Raw genomic sequence first — 15,436 nt, forward strand, 5'->3', positions numbered from 1 at the left:
GTTGCATGCAGCTGCTTTTAATCGTAGATCGCTTTATCTTGCGTTTGTCGGATATGGTTGTGAAATATCCAACTTTCAACCGTTACTTGAACGCCCTTTAGGAGAATTTCAGGATCCAATGTTGTTGTGTTTTTTTCGTAAGGTCGAAGGATTTTCATGTAGTAAGCACAATCTCTTCATCCTCTGGGATATGAAGTTCCTCGAGTGTAAGAGACTGGCCTTTTGGGCAGTGATCACAGTCTCCTTAAAGGAATGGTGAACCAAAATTTGGATTTAAAAAAAAAATGCTGGAGATGTAGGCGGGACGCTAAAATCACTACAACACTACTAGTAATGCGATATTTCAAATGGACGGCCGTATTTTCGGAAAAAGAAGTCGAGATTGAACCAGGCCGACGAGGCGCGTGACGTCAAGATACCTAGTTTCCTCTTCTCTTCGCTTCGCTCCCTCAAGGCCGCGAGGCGGAGAAGACGGGAAGCCGTTCCCACTCCTTCTCGGAGAAACATGACGTCAACATTCCTGCCAAATGCGCCTCTTTTCTGAAAATAGGGTCATCCGTTGGGAGATATCGCTGTATGAGTGATGTTTTGGTTTTTGTAGCCTCCCGTTGCACGCTTTTGCCGCGTGTTTTGGGGAATCCAGATTTCGGTTCAGCATCCCTTTAAGGCTCACAGCTGTCGACTTAACCTAGATTTCCAGTAGGGTTAGTATTCTAGAAGAGATATAAAAAAGAGTGCAAGTCGTGCCTTGCATTCACAAGGTATCGCATAATTTGAAAAAGATAGCTCATAGATATGGCATTAATCTCCTTTTCTCGGCTCCTCGCAAGCTTAGCAATAAGATATGTCCAATGCTTACTGAGCATTAAAGTGCTCAATGCGCAAAAAAGACAACAAAAAAACAAGCCGTTATGAACACTAAGTTACTAAGTGCACAAGTGAAGTTGTTTACGAAATTTCTTTTAGTTGAGGCCGCATTTACATTGGACAAACGGGTCGGTGTTCATTTCACCAGTGTTGAATGTTGAGCTTTTTACGTTCTCTGCAGCGGCAATACCAAGGTAATAATTGGCGCAGCGCACAGAAACGCACACTTCGTGGTGTGGAATACACTCTAAGAAAAAATGGAGGAAAAAAGTAGCAACGGCGCGTCTTCCTCCCTTCTACCGACGCGCCCCCAAGCGGACACGAGAAAAGGGGAGGAACGAAACGTTTTTCTCCTTCTCCAGGGAGACGGGAAAAAGCTTTCGCCCTCCCGACTCATCGTCTTTCGGTTTCGTTTTTACGAGCAGGTCGCACACGTTGTTTAATAAATAGCTGTTGAGGTGATTGAGCTTCAGTGGCGGCGAAGGCCGCCTGTAATTCCGTCTTCTAGTCTAAACGTGCAGAACATTTCGGTTGCATTGACGTTTTTATCACTAATTTTATCAAACGAGCAAACGAAGCCGCTAGAAACAGCGAAGTTCCGGAGCAGTGCCAGCAGCGCCACGTACACTGGGCGATGGCCATCTCCGGATTGCGGGACTCGCGCGGTACGGAACTACAGCACTGCAGTCACTACAGTAGCGAAACCACGCGGAACTGTGTCGACGTTTTCGACGTTATGGAAACCGCAGGAACTGCGTCCAAGACAGGCACGTTTTGCTGCCGGCTGCCTGGGTGCCTTCCCCCCTGAGTTCGGTTCTGTTTGTGCGTGTCAGCAACATAGCTGCAACATCGTGATGGCAGTGCTGTGGGTTGTGAACAGAAGACTGGAATTATCACCGATGTGACCGTGTGTTCGCGTATCAGTGGTGTAACAAGAAGATGAGATCGTAAACTGTTGGGCATTGATGCCGCTGGTCGGGCCGTAATCGGAGGGGGCGGGGTGTCGCAGGTTGACATTCCGCTTTACATTAAAAAGTTTAATACCACTTCAGGGATTACGTGCAATTTATCAACGTGCGGATAGTCATGTTGGAACGCTGGTCTGAACAGTAGAAGCTGCTATCGTACAGTGGCCAATCTGACTGTCGGAATCGTCTCGTCCCCGAGAGCGATTATGCTCTGGGGCAAGGACTGAACAGTACTAAATCGTGACGGAAAGTACTTATATTTACAGTATGGAGTTTCGGCATTAAAAAACAATAGTAGGTAAAATCGAAGAAAAAAAAGCTACCCTTTATTTTGCTGTTTAAATATACTACGGTTCCTGGAGAAACTGCCCTCCGTTGCGCTGGGATGAGCGCTAGAAGTTTTCGGGCTCGCCACGGCGTAGCTCCGTACACTTAACATCTGCCGCAAGTCGCGGCTTTGACTGCATTCAAGTTGATCGAAAAGCGATTTCTTAGCCCGTGAAGCATCACTTCCAGCTGAGTGAATACCCGCTCTACAGAAATTAATTCAAGACGGCAATTGCAGCCTTGCGCGAACAGCACAAATAGAAAAACAAACACTACAATAGATATACAGGCTACGACGTGCCGTGTAGGGAAACAAACTCATGGCTTCGAACCGCATTGGAGCGGCTTGATTTATTACCTTTCAAGTAATTACGGCATGATCGAGCGTTTACTTTTTAATATGAGATTCATCCCCTGAGCCATTCAAAATACTCTCAGAGGTATGACATTGCTGGGAAAAAATCAACATGCTGGGTATATTTTTTATTGCTTAGGGAGTCACCGAAAAGTTCCGTACGTTCAAAACGACCAGTATAAAAGACGGAAACGCAGAGGACGGGTGTAGTGTTCGGTATAGTGTGGTGTTCCGTTGTATTGCTATTTGTGTGCGCCGTGTATGTGCTCAATGTATGTTCACCTGATGCTTGTAATAAGCGTAATGTGTGTATAGTAGCGGATCCCCAAGCGCAGTAGTGGCCTGAGAGAAGCAAATTATTGAAACATGAATTTGGTGGTACCTAGCGCCATCTAGCCTAGCTACTTGTAATTACTCTGCTTGACCCCGTCATCTGGTGGCTAGCGATTTAACTTTCTTTCACGCTACGCGACAAACAGCGGCTTCGAGCTTGTTCTTTCGAGAGCGGCTTTTGGTTTCGCGGATTGAGTTTGCCCTTCTTCCTGATGTGCGGCTGACGAAGCAATTGCGACTCGAGGAACACCAAACGTAAGACGCAAAGTGCGCGAAGTAACTGGGTATCGGTTGTCTCCGTTTAACATCGCAGTGTTGTCGACGAGAAGACTGAGTAACTGCTTTCGAAATTTCTGTACCTGTGGGGGGAATCTGGCTTCGGAAATAAACACAGTTTGGGGAAAGCTCGTGTTACGCTTTCATTTGCTGCGGCTCTCGTCCCGTACAAGAGACTTAGCGTCCTCGTCAAGCCTTATTGGGCTCGATTTGCTCGATTCTTGGCCGCCATATTGAGATGCAAGCGACGGAGGAACTTTGCTCCCCCGCCTCAGGGACGAAGGTTTCTCCCTTTCTAAAGGAACATAGGTTACAAGACCGTTCCACCCCTAAGGGAGGACTATCCATACCCTTTTTTCTAAGAGTGTACATTTGACCCATCTAGGGAGCAAGAAATAAAGTTTCGTTAGCCCAACGCCGGAATCAGGATGCTTGTCTTTGTATACACGAAAGGCCTCTCGGATTGAGCGTGCCAGGAAGCGCTTTGAAACGAACGTTTTCTCCCCGTCGAGCATGACAGAAATCACGTCCTTCTGGTTGGGAACTTGGCGCGAACATTGTAGCTCGTCTTTCGTGAAGTACTCCAGGGCAGCAGACAAGTTTTCAGGGCTCACCTTGCGCCTCGTGTAAAGATCCGGCTCATACCACGCGCCATGCTTTTCCTTACGCAAAACGTAAACACTGTCGCCATGTTAACCTTTCATAGGTTAATATGGCGACAGTTTTTACGCTCTATTGTATTTAGGCGGGACTCGAGTATTTGGGGGCTCTGTTCTCTGTCAGTGTGCCTCATTGTGCCTGATATTATTGCCGGCGAAGCCAGCGAGTGGGATGGCGACAAACACGACTGCTCAGTAAACAGGCATCGGCGGCCATATTTTGCTGGTTGAAGTAAACCCCCTCAACCGTGACAGCGAGCCGGGAAATGCGAAGAAAGGTCGTTTCGGCCGCTTTTCCAGAACTATCCGACGGGTGTCGCCTGCTACTTCCGTCAACTATTGCGCCATAATCGTGATCTTCGCGGGAAAATGACTATTGCTAGCCACAGAATCACTACTACGCAGAAAGGGAATGCTTAAATATGTTTTTATTCTAGATATAAGTCAGGAATATATATATAAGAAAGAAAGAGATGGAGATAGAGGCGAAAAGAGAGGAGCATATAGTGCCGTAGGAAAATAAAGTAAACGAAGTTCAGTGGCCGATGGCTGCAGGATCTTTTCTCGGATCACTAGTTCGTAATATCATAGCTTTTCGTACACAGTAGTTTCGTCTCACTTTTACTGTGTGAACGATTGCTATAGTTATTGATGGCCTCATCTGAATAAAAAGATATGAAAGATGTGTGTTGGTTTCATGAAGCTGGAACTCAGAGTCACTTCTTGTATGGGGCACGGCTAGGTGAAGGCTTTGAAAATGGACTCTTCTTTGGGGAGTTGTTTCTTCTTTGCCAATAAAATAATGCAACATGTTTTAATAGAAATGAATGCCGAAATAGAGTATAACAGGATACCCAATTAAAAAAAAAAGTCGAAGGTGTTTTTTTTTTATTTGCATCGGGAAGTTTTTGTTGTTTGATTTTTTTCCCGTTTGCCTAAATATATACTGACTATCGTATAGCTCAGATACCTTATTTATTTTTAAATATTAGCCATATATAGGTAGAATACTATGTGTAAACTATATAGTAATCATTAAATTAGTTCATGAGAGACAGGCCTCCAAATTTTGCCATTTGTCGTTCGAACAGGCATATGTGTTTGTCAATTTTGAGAAAAATAAATAAAATTTAAATAAATACTATTACTTCATATTACAAGCAAGCTGTACCCATAGTTTGCGTCTAAAAGTATAAGAATTCTCCTAATGTTACTGGTTTTGTTATTCACTCTCAAACGTGCCCCCTCCATCAGTGCGCGTTAATGCCACTGTTCACCTCTTACGATTTTTCGTAAGAGGTGGACAGTTGTCTTACAATTTTTCTGGCGCTTTATCAGAAATGACCGCTAAGAATCGCTCTTCCGTCCTTCTGTTCAAATGGCACGCGACAGAGCAACACGTCGCAGTAAGTCGCACATTTCTTTTTCTTTTTTTTTTTTTAATCGCAGCGATCATCGTTTGTTTCTGGTCTGCAGTAAGCACCAAGATGGCGGCAGCCGCTAGAGTAAAAGAAAAGGGAGTGCGGATGCGTGTAGTTCATTTAGTGGTTCTAGCTTCTCTGAAGCGCGTAGCTCGTTTGGTGTCTCCAGCGGAAGCGTTGCGGTCGTCTGCCGTCAGAAGGCGCACCAGCAGTCGCAGACCCGTCTGTGGCTACCGTGAAAAAAGAGTGTAGTATACGTAACGCGTTACTTGTACCTAGTTACTTTCTTCAGTACTTAAGTAACAACCTAGTTACTTGTAACAGAAGGAACAAGTAATGTAGTTTGGTTATTTTGGAGAAGCAACGGGTAACGGTGTTTTCTTGCTTCTGGAGGGGAACGTCTAAACGCAAGTACCCAATTTAGAACTCTCGCCCCAGCTCGTGCCGGTAAGTTGAGCGACGAGGAAGCTCTAGATAGACCATAAAAAGATGTGTGCAGGGTATGCTAGTATAACCACGGTTATCCCCAAATGGGCGCGTTAAAAAGCGAGGAATAATAAACAACGACAAATACTGGAAGCGGCTACTGGTTCGTGAAAACGAAACATTCAGAGTAACTAGAAAGTAACGTGTTACCGTTCAAGCTGATGTAACACGATCCTTTTAAATCCCAGTCAAACATAACGTATATTTAGTTACTTTTGAATGAGTAACGAGCAATATTTGGTTAGTTTATTTGAGAGACGCGTACATGTCTGTCTCACGGAATGGCATATATTATAAGCCCTCTTATCTTGACGAAAAGTTCTTGCTCGCCGCTTTGGCGAGATACCCTTCTTTAAAAATGGATCGAATATATCGAATAGAGGAATAGTGCCTTACGATTTTTCGTGTCCCCAAATATTTTTTTCTGGTCAAAACTAAGTTTGGATTTGTTTATACTAGACACTAAACAAAAAACATCAGTTGATTTAAAAATGTCGACCAGCCACTCTTTGGTCGATCTTAACTGAAATCGCCCTGTTGCCATATCTCATAAACAGATTGACCTTCGGCTGACTAAACATCGAGACATATCATCCGCTCCCGCAATGGCTATCGTATTTGAGATAATTAATAACTACCAGGGACTTCCAAGTACCTTCCATACACTCTAAATCAGGTTACTCATGTTGTTACTGATTCGCACACTGTTACTCATGGTAATGAGTAACAAAATCAAACCTCTTTTTGTGATATATTTCCGAAGCACTGGCATAGATAGCTGCCTCATGAGTAACACGTGAAAAACGAGAGCTTCATGGGTAACGAATCGCTTCACTCGCGAATCGTTATCCATGCTTTCGCATTGTTCCTCATGCGGACCACGAAGACCTGCAAAATGTAATGCCGCTAAATCTAGCTTTTCGCGAAAAGTCGTCTACGAACAAAGAGCAGCCATGGAAGCAAAAAATAAAATAAAGAAAATAACACGGGTGCCGGGAAGCGAAACTCTCCGAGAAGGGGACGTTTGTTTGCTATAATTTTTGGAGACCGGGGACCGCTGCGGCGGGCATAACTTTTTCAAGAAAGGTGAGTACGAAGCGGCATAATCCTTGGATTCGCTTTTGTTATTCTGACCTCGGTATATCCATACAGACACTCCTCTGACAAGGCAGCCTGTACAATGTCAGTCAGGCCAGGCCTAACGAACACCGACCTCGGCGGCACCACTCGCGGCTCCTGCGCGTCCCTGGACTGCTCGTGTGGGGCTTTTGTGACCCGTGAGGACGCATTTGGATATGCGGACTGTCCGGCCGGTTGGTGCTTGATTTGTGGCCATCCACCAGCACAGCACGGGACTTTAGGTGAGTCAGTTTGTGGAAACAGGGCTGGTCTTGACCGCGCCTCACGTTGCTGCGCTCAGACTCTGTCACGGATCGCGCGCGTTCGGCCGGCGCACGATTCACTGAGCGGACAGGAGCACCTTCGGCGACCGAAACCCGAGTGCGCTCCCGATGTACTTATTTCCATTAGGAGCACGAGTGGCTTTTTCGAGCTCAGTGACGACGCTTTCGCCTCATCTGTTTCGCTATTCTTTTGGCTGGTTTTGGTTAGAGCTCAAGCTTCTTGAGTTTGATATTGCAAAGCTGTTAAAGAAAAGTGTTCTAGTTTTGCTGCACTTCTTTTCGTACAGTGAAAACAATGTCGTTAAGGAGGCCAATACGGCACTTAGAAGAGTGCAATATTCATTGCTTGGGTCAACTTTGGCACAAAAATACCCGGACATGCTTTGGGACCGACCGAAACCTGGGACCAAGCTCTCAACGAGACAGACACGTCTCTGGGTAAATACATTTTCAACTGTTTAATTACCACTGCCCCGTGCTTCGAATGGTATCAGGGAGGGTTCCTAAAACATCTGTTTTGACTTCTGGCAGAGTGTATTCATGTGCCGGTTAACAGCGAGGCGAAAGATGAGGTACGCACGAGAAAAAAAAAACAAGGCGCAGGCAAACAATGGAGCGGATCAGTATGATGTAGACACTCTAGCGCAGCAGTCCACCCCAGATGCTCTCAAGGAACTGGAGGTAAATTTGTCTTCTGGCTCTCTTATGGGCATTCCAGCATTCAATGCCTCACACCCCCCTCCCTCTTTCAATCCATCGACTCTGCTGTCAAGTGCCCAGCCTCAGTAAATGTGCCATATGTAGTCATGCTCCTCAAAGTGACATTTGAAGAGAGGAAAGGCACCGTCTTGGACAAACTTCCAGTCTACTTCTTGAATGCTGAATGCGTAAGTGAGCATTTTGTATTTCATTCTAGTACGCACGCCGACCAAATCATACAGGCTGCTCTTTTTAGAGCATTGTTGACTATGTTTACCGTAAGAATGAACTTTGTCTACTCTCTTGGATAGCTGCTGGTAGAATGCGAGCTGCACTTCGCCATGAGTTTTACAAGCATGAAAGGCGTGTGCACCAGCATACTGGAGGGCTTCGGCAAGGATCACGGGATACGCCAAGCAACACTGATGGACGTTCAAGCCTTTCTGCGGTCAAGATCATCCCGCGATGATGCTTTGAGCACGGTCAGTCAAATTTACTAATAAGATAAACGCTTCATGTAATGGCCATGTTAGAAACACGGTATTAGGAACAAGCATTTTTTATGGGGGCTTGCATTGACATGAAATTTAATACACTCCTCGTTGCGTTTTAAAAATAGCTGCGCGACTACATTCCCGCAGAGTGCTCGGTGGACAAACCAGCGTGATGTACGAAATGAATTCAATGAATCAAAAGATCGCAAATATGCTTAGCGTGAAAATGAAGTGTGCATTGGGATACTGAGCACGACGATTTACCTGTCCAGTCATGCTCAGTCTCCCATGAGAGACATCATTTTTATGTCTAGGCATACCTGCGGCATTGTCATTCGTCAGATGTCTTTCATGGACCACGGTAATAGACTTACCCAGTGCTCGGCAGGGAAGTATAGTCGCGTAGATACTTTTTAAGACTGTGGGTTCAAAGCTATCATACTGACATTTTGCTTTTTGCTCAGTGATAATACCGCCCATAACTCGGCCATTTGACTACCCAAAAAGCAATGCTCTTTAACTGACTTCGAATCAAGATAATTAAATTTAAGCCCACATTGACGCTGAGCGCAGCTATAGAGTGAGAGCGTGAAGATGGGTAGCAGCTATTTTATTAGAGCTTTGGGCACTTTGTTTCCAGGAAGACGTTCCGACAGTTGAGAGAGGATGCCCAGGACCGAAAGCCTTTCTGGGGTCCAAAACAAAGGGTATTCTCTGTCCCGGAAGCAGTCCCCAGGTGGTCAACTTACCAAGCACCTGCTCCGACCTCAAGGCGTCTGTCCTTCTGCTGGGTGTTTATTATATTTTGAACTTGAGCTATCCATCTTCCTATGGGCAGCTTTTAGGGTTTTTGCAAACATTCATTGTAAAACGGGGGTCAAGGTTCGACAGAGGTTACCAATCAGCTCGCCTCTGCTCCCTGATAAGTGCTTGCAAACAGTATTTGAAGTAGCTTAACAAATTGAGCGCTATTCTGGTTCTTGACAAGAGTACAGATCTTCCTCCTTTGCGAAATTTTCTAGTACTTTTATTTCAAAGTTCGTTTGAGTAAAATAAGGTGTAGTTCTAAGTTAGAAATTGCGACAAGCATATCATCCCGAGATGTGATAAAATTTGTTTGGAATAAAGTTCTTTCAAGTATAGTATTGCTTCTCTCATGCCAAACAGTTATTTTTGCCCTTCCAGCAAGCCCGTCTGGCACCTGGGAGGTTGTTGGCGAATAGATTTCATCCCGCTTCTCTGCATTCACTATAAAGTTGCCATCGAACCGCCAGGCAACTTGCTGCGTCCCCATTTCCAGTTTATTTGGAGAGCAAGCTATAAGAATTTCGTCATCATTGCGGTTGAGGATCACGCGTCATCTTTAAATGATAGGTATATTAATTCCCAGGTCCGGTGGGCAAGCTGACAGCATGCCGAACCCAGTAGCACCCTCACAAGAGCTCGGGGATCAGCGCTGCTCTTAAATCCAGGCCTGCAAGAAACATTCAAAGGCGGGAAAATTTTCTCGCCACTCTTTCACTGGTCCCCCTCGCACGTAGGGGGGGGGGGGGGGGGGGGGAGTGGTGAGGAGGTTTTAAACATAGGAAACCGTTTTTGCTCATGGGATGGGTAACGTCCTGCTACTCATGGGATGAGTAACGTTCGCATGAGTAACATAATTACGCATAAATCAAGCGGCACAAAAGATGCACTTTTGTGCCGCATGTCATGAGTAATCACATTTAGAGTGTATTTTCCAGGCTATATCCGCGGACTTTACATGTTTAAAAGTTGAAATTTTAGGCTCTACAGACTATCTACGCGTGCGGACCATACAGGCATTTCGTTTTTTTAAGATTGTGCGATATGACGGGAAGTTAAGGTTTCTCTGGATGAAAGAGAACGCTAATGATGATTTATGTATGATTCAAGCTTCTTTGTGAGCTAAGAAAGCAGACATTTGTCGAGGTGTGCCGTGTATGAGAAGGTTTTCGTGTCGTCTAATGGTGAATTCCACTCGTAGATCTGGAGCGCTTTCCAAAATCCGCGAGGGAGGCAAAATTTTGCTCCGTGGGACCCGCTCCGAATCGACGAGGGGAAGATAAACTTGCATTTTTGGAGCGATCTCCCCCACACCCCCCCTCCCCACCCCTTCTCCCTCCGCCGTACAAAATGGCCGCTGCTCGAACTTGACAAGCCCACCAACGCCTCAGCCGGCTGATATTTCCGACGACTAGTGACGACTGTCACTGCTTAGCTGCAGGAGTAACACGCGACACAGGCCGGGCGAAATTATACGTACCGCGGCGCCCATGTCACAAATAACGAAGACGTCCGCGTTCGGCACCGTCACATACCTTTCGGCCACCTCGAAGCGGCGGGGCACGGACATGCAGCGATTGCCAGCGGTGGAGTTCAGATTTGTAGTACGACTTTAACAAAACACAGGTAACAAACCATCACTTGCGCGGTCGTTGCCTAACCACTTCTTGCTTTATTTCACGGAAAAACGCCGACGGAATGCAGTGTAAAAGGGTAAACAATCACTGGCTGAAGAATGAATAGGCCTAACCTTGCGTCTGCCTCCGGCTTTTCTGTCGTTCTTTTTCTTGTTCTTCCTCTCACGATCACAAACGTCAGCGCTTACGATTTGCCACGCTCCACATTCCCGGCTTTTTATCCCTGATCTACGCGAGGTAGAAGCGTTCGAGCCGTCACAATCCAGAGTAAACACCCGACGCACCCGAACAGATCCAACTCCACGACCCGACCGGCCCGCCGATCTCTCCAACCTCGCCGCGCATGCGCACCGCCGATTTAGACGGAAATCACGTGGGCCGCTCTGTCAGCTTCCGGAGAGATCCGTGAAAACCCGCAGAGCAAGTTCGGCGGAGTTTGGGGCGCTCCGTGGAGCGGGCGCTGCCAGAGATCTACGAGCGGAAGATGACCAACTTGAGCCAGATCTGCGAGCGGAATATCCGCGCTCCCAATGGAGCGCTTTTGGAGCGCTCGAGATCTGCGAGCGGAATTCACCATAAGACTCTAAGCACCAGGTGCGGACTATCTAAGAACTTTTATTTTTAACCCCAATTTTGCCGTTGCGAACTATGCACCGAATGCGGACTATAGCCCAGAAAATACGGTATTTGTTTAACTAAATACAACCTACGAATGCATCACGCAAATATGAAATTAAGTAACAAACACAAAATACTAAAATTATTTTATATATACACGTATTTTAAATACTGACGATCGCTGAAAGAAGACAATAGGGAGTTTTATTAGACCGTGTTTCCCCCTCCGCTAGCCTTCCGCTACGAAGAAAGCGCCACTGCGCCTGCGCGCCGATGGCCTTGGGTGTAGAGTTCCGGGTAGCGGAGGGGCTTAGCGGAGCGGGAAACACGGTCTACTAAAACTTGCTAATGAGGACTTTTAGCACACCGTTAACGTGTTCCCCGTACCGCAGAACCGCGGAGCCTTTGAAGTATGCTTTTAACCGCGCGCCCCGCGGTCACGGTATCACCCGGGTGCGTGCGTAAAAGCACGCTTCAATAAGGCTTCGAAGTGCGGTACCGGTAACGGTTTGTCTAAAAGTCCCTAATGTCGGTCGCGTGTTACAGTCAACAAGTTTGAGTAGTACCTGGAGGCGATCCTTCTTGAGTTGGTTCCAGTTGCCCCAGAGAAGCTCGGGACTGGGCCCCGGTATGCCGGGTCGTCGAAACAGCCCGTGAGCGTGACGACGCTTGAACACCCAGAACAGGACGCCGGGTACCAGCACCAGGAGCAGGAAATTCGTCACGTTCCAAGTTAAGTCGGCCATGGCGAACGAGTTGGGCCGGCGTGCTTCTTACGCGAGAACGTTGCCGCCAGCCGAGGGGATATTCGATCCCTTTTTAAAGAAGGGTATCTCGCCAAAGCGACGAGCAAGAACTTTTAGCCAAGATAAGAGGGCTTAAAATATATGCCATTCCGTGAGACAGACATGTACGCGTCTCTCAAATAAACTAAGCAAATATTGCTCGTTACTCATTCAAAAGTAAATAAATATACGTTATGCTTTACTGGGATTTAAAAGGATCGCGTTTCATCAGCTTGAACGGTAACGCGTTACTTTCTAGTTACTCTGAATGGGTCGTTTTCATGAACCAGTAGCCGCTTCCAATATTTGTCGTCATTAATTATTCCTCGCTTTTTAACGCGCCCATTTGGGGATAACCGTGGTTATACTGGCATACCCTGTACACATCTTTTTATGGTCTATCTAGCGTTTCCTCGTCGCGCAAGTTACAGGCACGAACTGGAGTGACAGCTGTAAGTTGGGTACTTGCGTTTAGACGTTCCCCTCCAGAAGCAAGAAAACACCGTTACCCGTTGCTTCTTCAAAAATGACCAAACTACATTAATTGTTCCTTTTGTTAAAAGTATCTAGGTTGTTACTTTATTACGGAAGAAAGTAACTAGGTACAACTAATGCGTTACATAGAAGTCTTTTTTCACGGTAGCCACAGACAGGTCTGCGACTGCTGGTGCGCCTTCTGACGGCAGACCTCCGCAACGCTTCCTTTGGAGGCACCAAGCCAGCTACGCTTCAGAGAAGCAAGAACCACTAAACGAACTACGGCCTTCCGCGCTCCGTTGTTTGATACTCTAGGGGCTGCTGCCATCTTGGTGCTTACTGCAGACAAGGAACAAACGGTGATCGCTGCGATTAAGAAATTAAAGAAAAATGCGGCTTACTGCGACGTGTTTCTCTGTCGAGTATCATTTGAACTCTTCTGGAGGACGAAAGAGCGATTCCTAGGGGTCATTTCAGATAAAGCGCGCGATAACGGGTAACAATGGTTTTAAAGACGAAGATGGCTAGAGGATCGTTATCCTGAGGCCAACGTTGCTAAAACGCTCAGTTGTGACAGTCAACCTTGAAACCCGTACCGCTCGTCACCACCGAGGCCTAACTGGATACGATTACCGCGTCTCCCTTTAGAGGCGAGTCAAGCCATGAAAATTGCTTTATATAGCAACCGCGAGATGGCACCGAGAGGTGGTGACACCGGCCCCTGCGCCACTCGACTCGATACGTGCAGCCGTGCAGTTCCCGGAGCGGCCCCTGCGCGAGAAACGGCGGCGTTGCGATAGCGTCCTGATCGGTTTTCGAGTACGGATCGGAGCCACTTGTTCAAGGCAGGCTCCAATGGCAGTTTTCCAACTGATTTGAAGCGTATACACTAACCTTGGTACACACGGTATACACGAAGACGCGGCTTTAACGCCACCCCGCTGCGGTGGCGCTGTTGTCGGCGCGGCACAGACGCTTCGCCTCACACGAGTCTGGCTTTTCTGCGCAGGCGCAGTGTCGACACACTGTGTGGGCCACCATTGGCTTGTTTGTAAACTGCGTGTTGGTCTATTCGGAGGGTTAGTTCGTCTGCTTCCTGCGCAGGGGGCAACGTTACTAGATTACCTCAGTTGTGGAACTCCTGCGAAGGGGGGCACCCCTCCCCCCCCCCCCCCCTTCACTCACTTCAATCCGCCAGCTGTCGTTCGAAGCGTTATCGATACTTTCGTTTCATAACTGTGTGTTCCAAAGAACACAGCTGAAGCGACAAATGGCGATCACAACACCGAAATTCCTCCCGCAGTGGTCACTCGAGGAACTGCACGTGACATCCATTTTGGCTTCAATCGACCATTTCGGAGCCCAAACAGATACGGTGGAAAGGGTTACAGGGGTGCCACCCCCGACTCCCCAGCCAACGTTATTAGATTACCTCAGTTGTGGAACTCCCGCGGAGGGGGGTACTCCCCCTCACTCACTCCAGTCCGCCTATAGTCAGTTACAGGTTAAGAAGGTAGCGGCAAATGCCCCTCAAAGGGAATCAGATATTCCTCCGCCACCTCCGCATCCAATAGCGTCCCACCGTTTCCGTGACGTCGCGGCCAACGCGCGAGGAGGGTCTTGCCTTTCTGTACATATTTGCTTTATCTTTCTACTTTGACCTAGCATTGTGGAAGCCACGAGAGGGAGATTAGAGTTCTCCCCCACCGACGGAAACAAATACGACTTTCGGGGATTAGCTTCCCCCCCGATGGATACAAAGGCTGCTTTCAGGGGCTCGGTTCCCTCTCCGATGAATACAAAGGTCGCTTTCTTAAAAAGTGGGATCGTAGACAAGTGGGAATCCATTGAAGCGGAACAAGGAGCGTTTCCAGTGAACTCTTCTTTCGACTGCGGAGAGATTTGAAACGGGCGCATCACACTTGTGGGAGGAGCTTCTCCTACCTTCTTGACTTGTAACCGACTATAGTGTCGTTCGAAGCGCCAACTATATTTTCGTTTCATAATTATGCGTTCCAAAGAGCCCAGCTGAAGCGCCAAATGGCGATCACAACGCCGCCATTTATCCTGCAGCGGCCATTCAAGGAACTGCACGTAACATCTATTTTGGCTTCAATCGGCCATTTCAGAGCCGAAACAGATACAGTGGAAAGGGTCACAGGGATGCCCCCCTCCCCCCCTTTGTCACCAGCGGCGGGCCTCGAATAAGCCCCAAAGTTAAGATGAGCCTACACTCTTAGAAAAAAGGGTATGGATAGCCCTCCCTTAGGGGAGGAACGGTCTTGTAACCTATGTTCCTTTAGAAAGGGAGAAACTCTCGTCCCTGAAGCAGGGGAGCAAAGTTCCTCCGTCGCTTGCATCTCAATATGGAGGCCCCGAATCGAGCAAATCGAGCCCAATAAGGCTTGACGAGGACGCTAAGTCTCTTGTACGGGACGAGAGCAGCAGCAAATAAAAGCGTAACACGAGCTTTCCCCAAACTGTGTTTATTTCCGAAGCCAGATTCCCCCACAGGTACAGAAACTTGCGTTTCGAAAGCAGTTACTCAGTCTTCTCCTCGACAGCACTGCGATGTTAAAAGGAGACAACCGGTACCCAATTACTTCGCGCACTTTGCGTCTTACCTTTGGTGTTCCTCGAGTCACAATTCCTTCGTCAACCGCATTTCACGAAGAAGGGCAAACTCAATCCGCGAAACCAAAAGCCGCTCTCGAAAGAACAAACTCGAAGCCGCTGTTTATCGCCTAGCGTGAAAGGTTAAATCGCTAGCCACCAGATGGCGGGGTCAAGCAGAGTAATTGCAAATAGCTAGGCTAGGTGGCGCTAG

General features: G+C 47.3%; 2 protein-coding genes across 4 annotated transcripts in view; one reads left to right on the plus strand and one right to left on the minus strand.

The window, feature by feature from the left end:
• The window catches only part of LOC115312661 (cytochrome P450 3A4-like), a 37,017-nt gene extending 24,924 nt beyond the window's left edge, over positions 1-12,093 (minus strand). Inside the window, exon 1 of the mRNA XM_042292708.1 lies at positions 11,914-12,093. Coding sequence (XP_042148642.1) covers positions 11,914-12,093 — 180 coding nt within the window. The remainder of the gene's footprint in view (positions 1-11,913) is intronic.
• LOC121837052 lies at positions 6,567-9,380 on the plus strand. Of its 3 annotated transcripts, XR_006078084.1 has the most exons (4): positions 6,567-6,778; positions 6,845-7,053; positions 7,383-7,533; positions 7,627-7,701. XR_006078084.1 is itself a non-coding variant. In XM_042292407.1 (3 exons), exons 1-3 carry the CDS (start codon positions 7,979-7,981, stop codon positions 9,238-9,240), a joined length of 477 nt encoding a protein of 158 aa, XP_042148341.1. In that variant the 5' UTR covers positions 7,898-7,978; the 3' UTR covers positions 9,241-9,380. The 3 variants fall into 3 exon arrangements, 1 of the variants encoding a protein (XP_042148341.1); XR_006078083.1 differs by lacking the exons at positions 7,383-7,533; positions 7,627-7,701 and adding an exon at positions 8,929-9,375 and having other exon boundaries at positions 6,585-6,778; XM_042292407.1 differs by lacking the exons at positions 6,567-6,778; positions 6,845-7,053; positions 7,383-7,533; positions 7,627-7,701 and adding exons at positions 7,898-7,982; positions 8,116-8,276; positions 8,929-9,380.
• Positions 12,094-15,436: the final 3,343 nt, after the last annotated feature.

The sequence above is a fragment of the Ixodes scapularis genome, unplaced genomic scaffold (genome assembly GCF_016920785.2).
Source record: "Ixodes scapularis isolate PalLabHiFi unplaced genomic scaffold, ASM1692078v2 PGA_scaffold3__209_contigs__length_174095766, whole genome shotgun sequence".
NCBI classification, from domain to species: Eukaryota; Metazoa; Arthropoda; class Arachnida; order Ixodida; family Ixodidae; genus Ixodes; species Ixodes scapularis.

Excerpts from the sequence above, each read along its gene's own strand:
- LOC121837052 (XM_042292407.1), top strand. Across the intron at positions 8,277-8,928 it reads GCGATGATGCTTTGAGCACG|GAAGACGTTCCGACAGTTGA; the intron begins GTCAGTCAAATT and ends CTTTGTTTCCAG.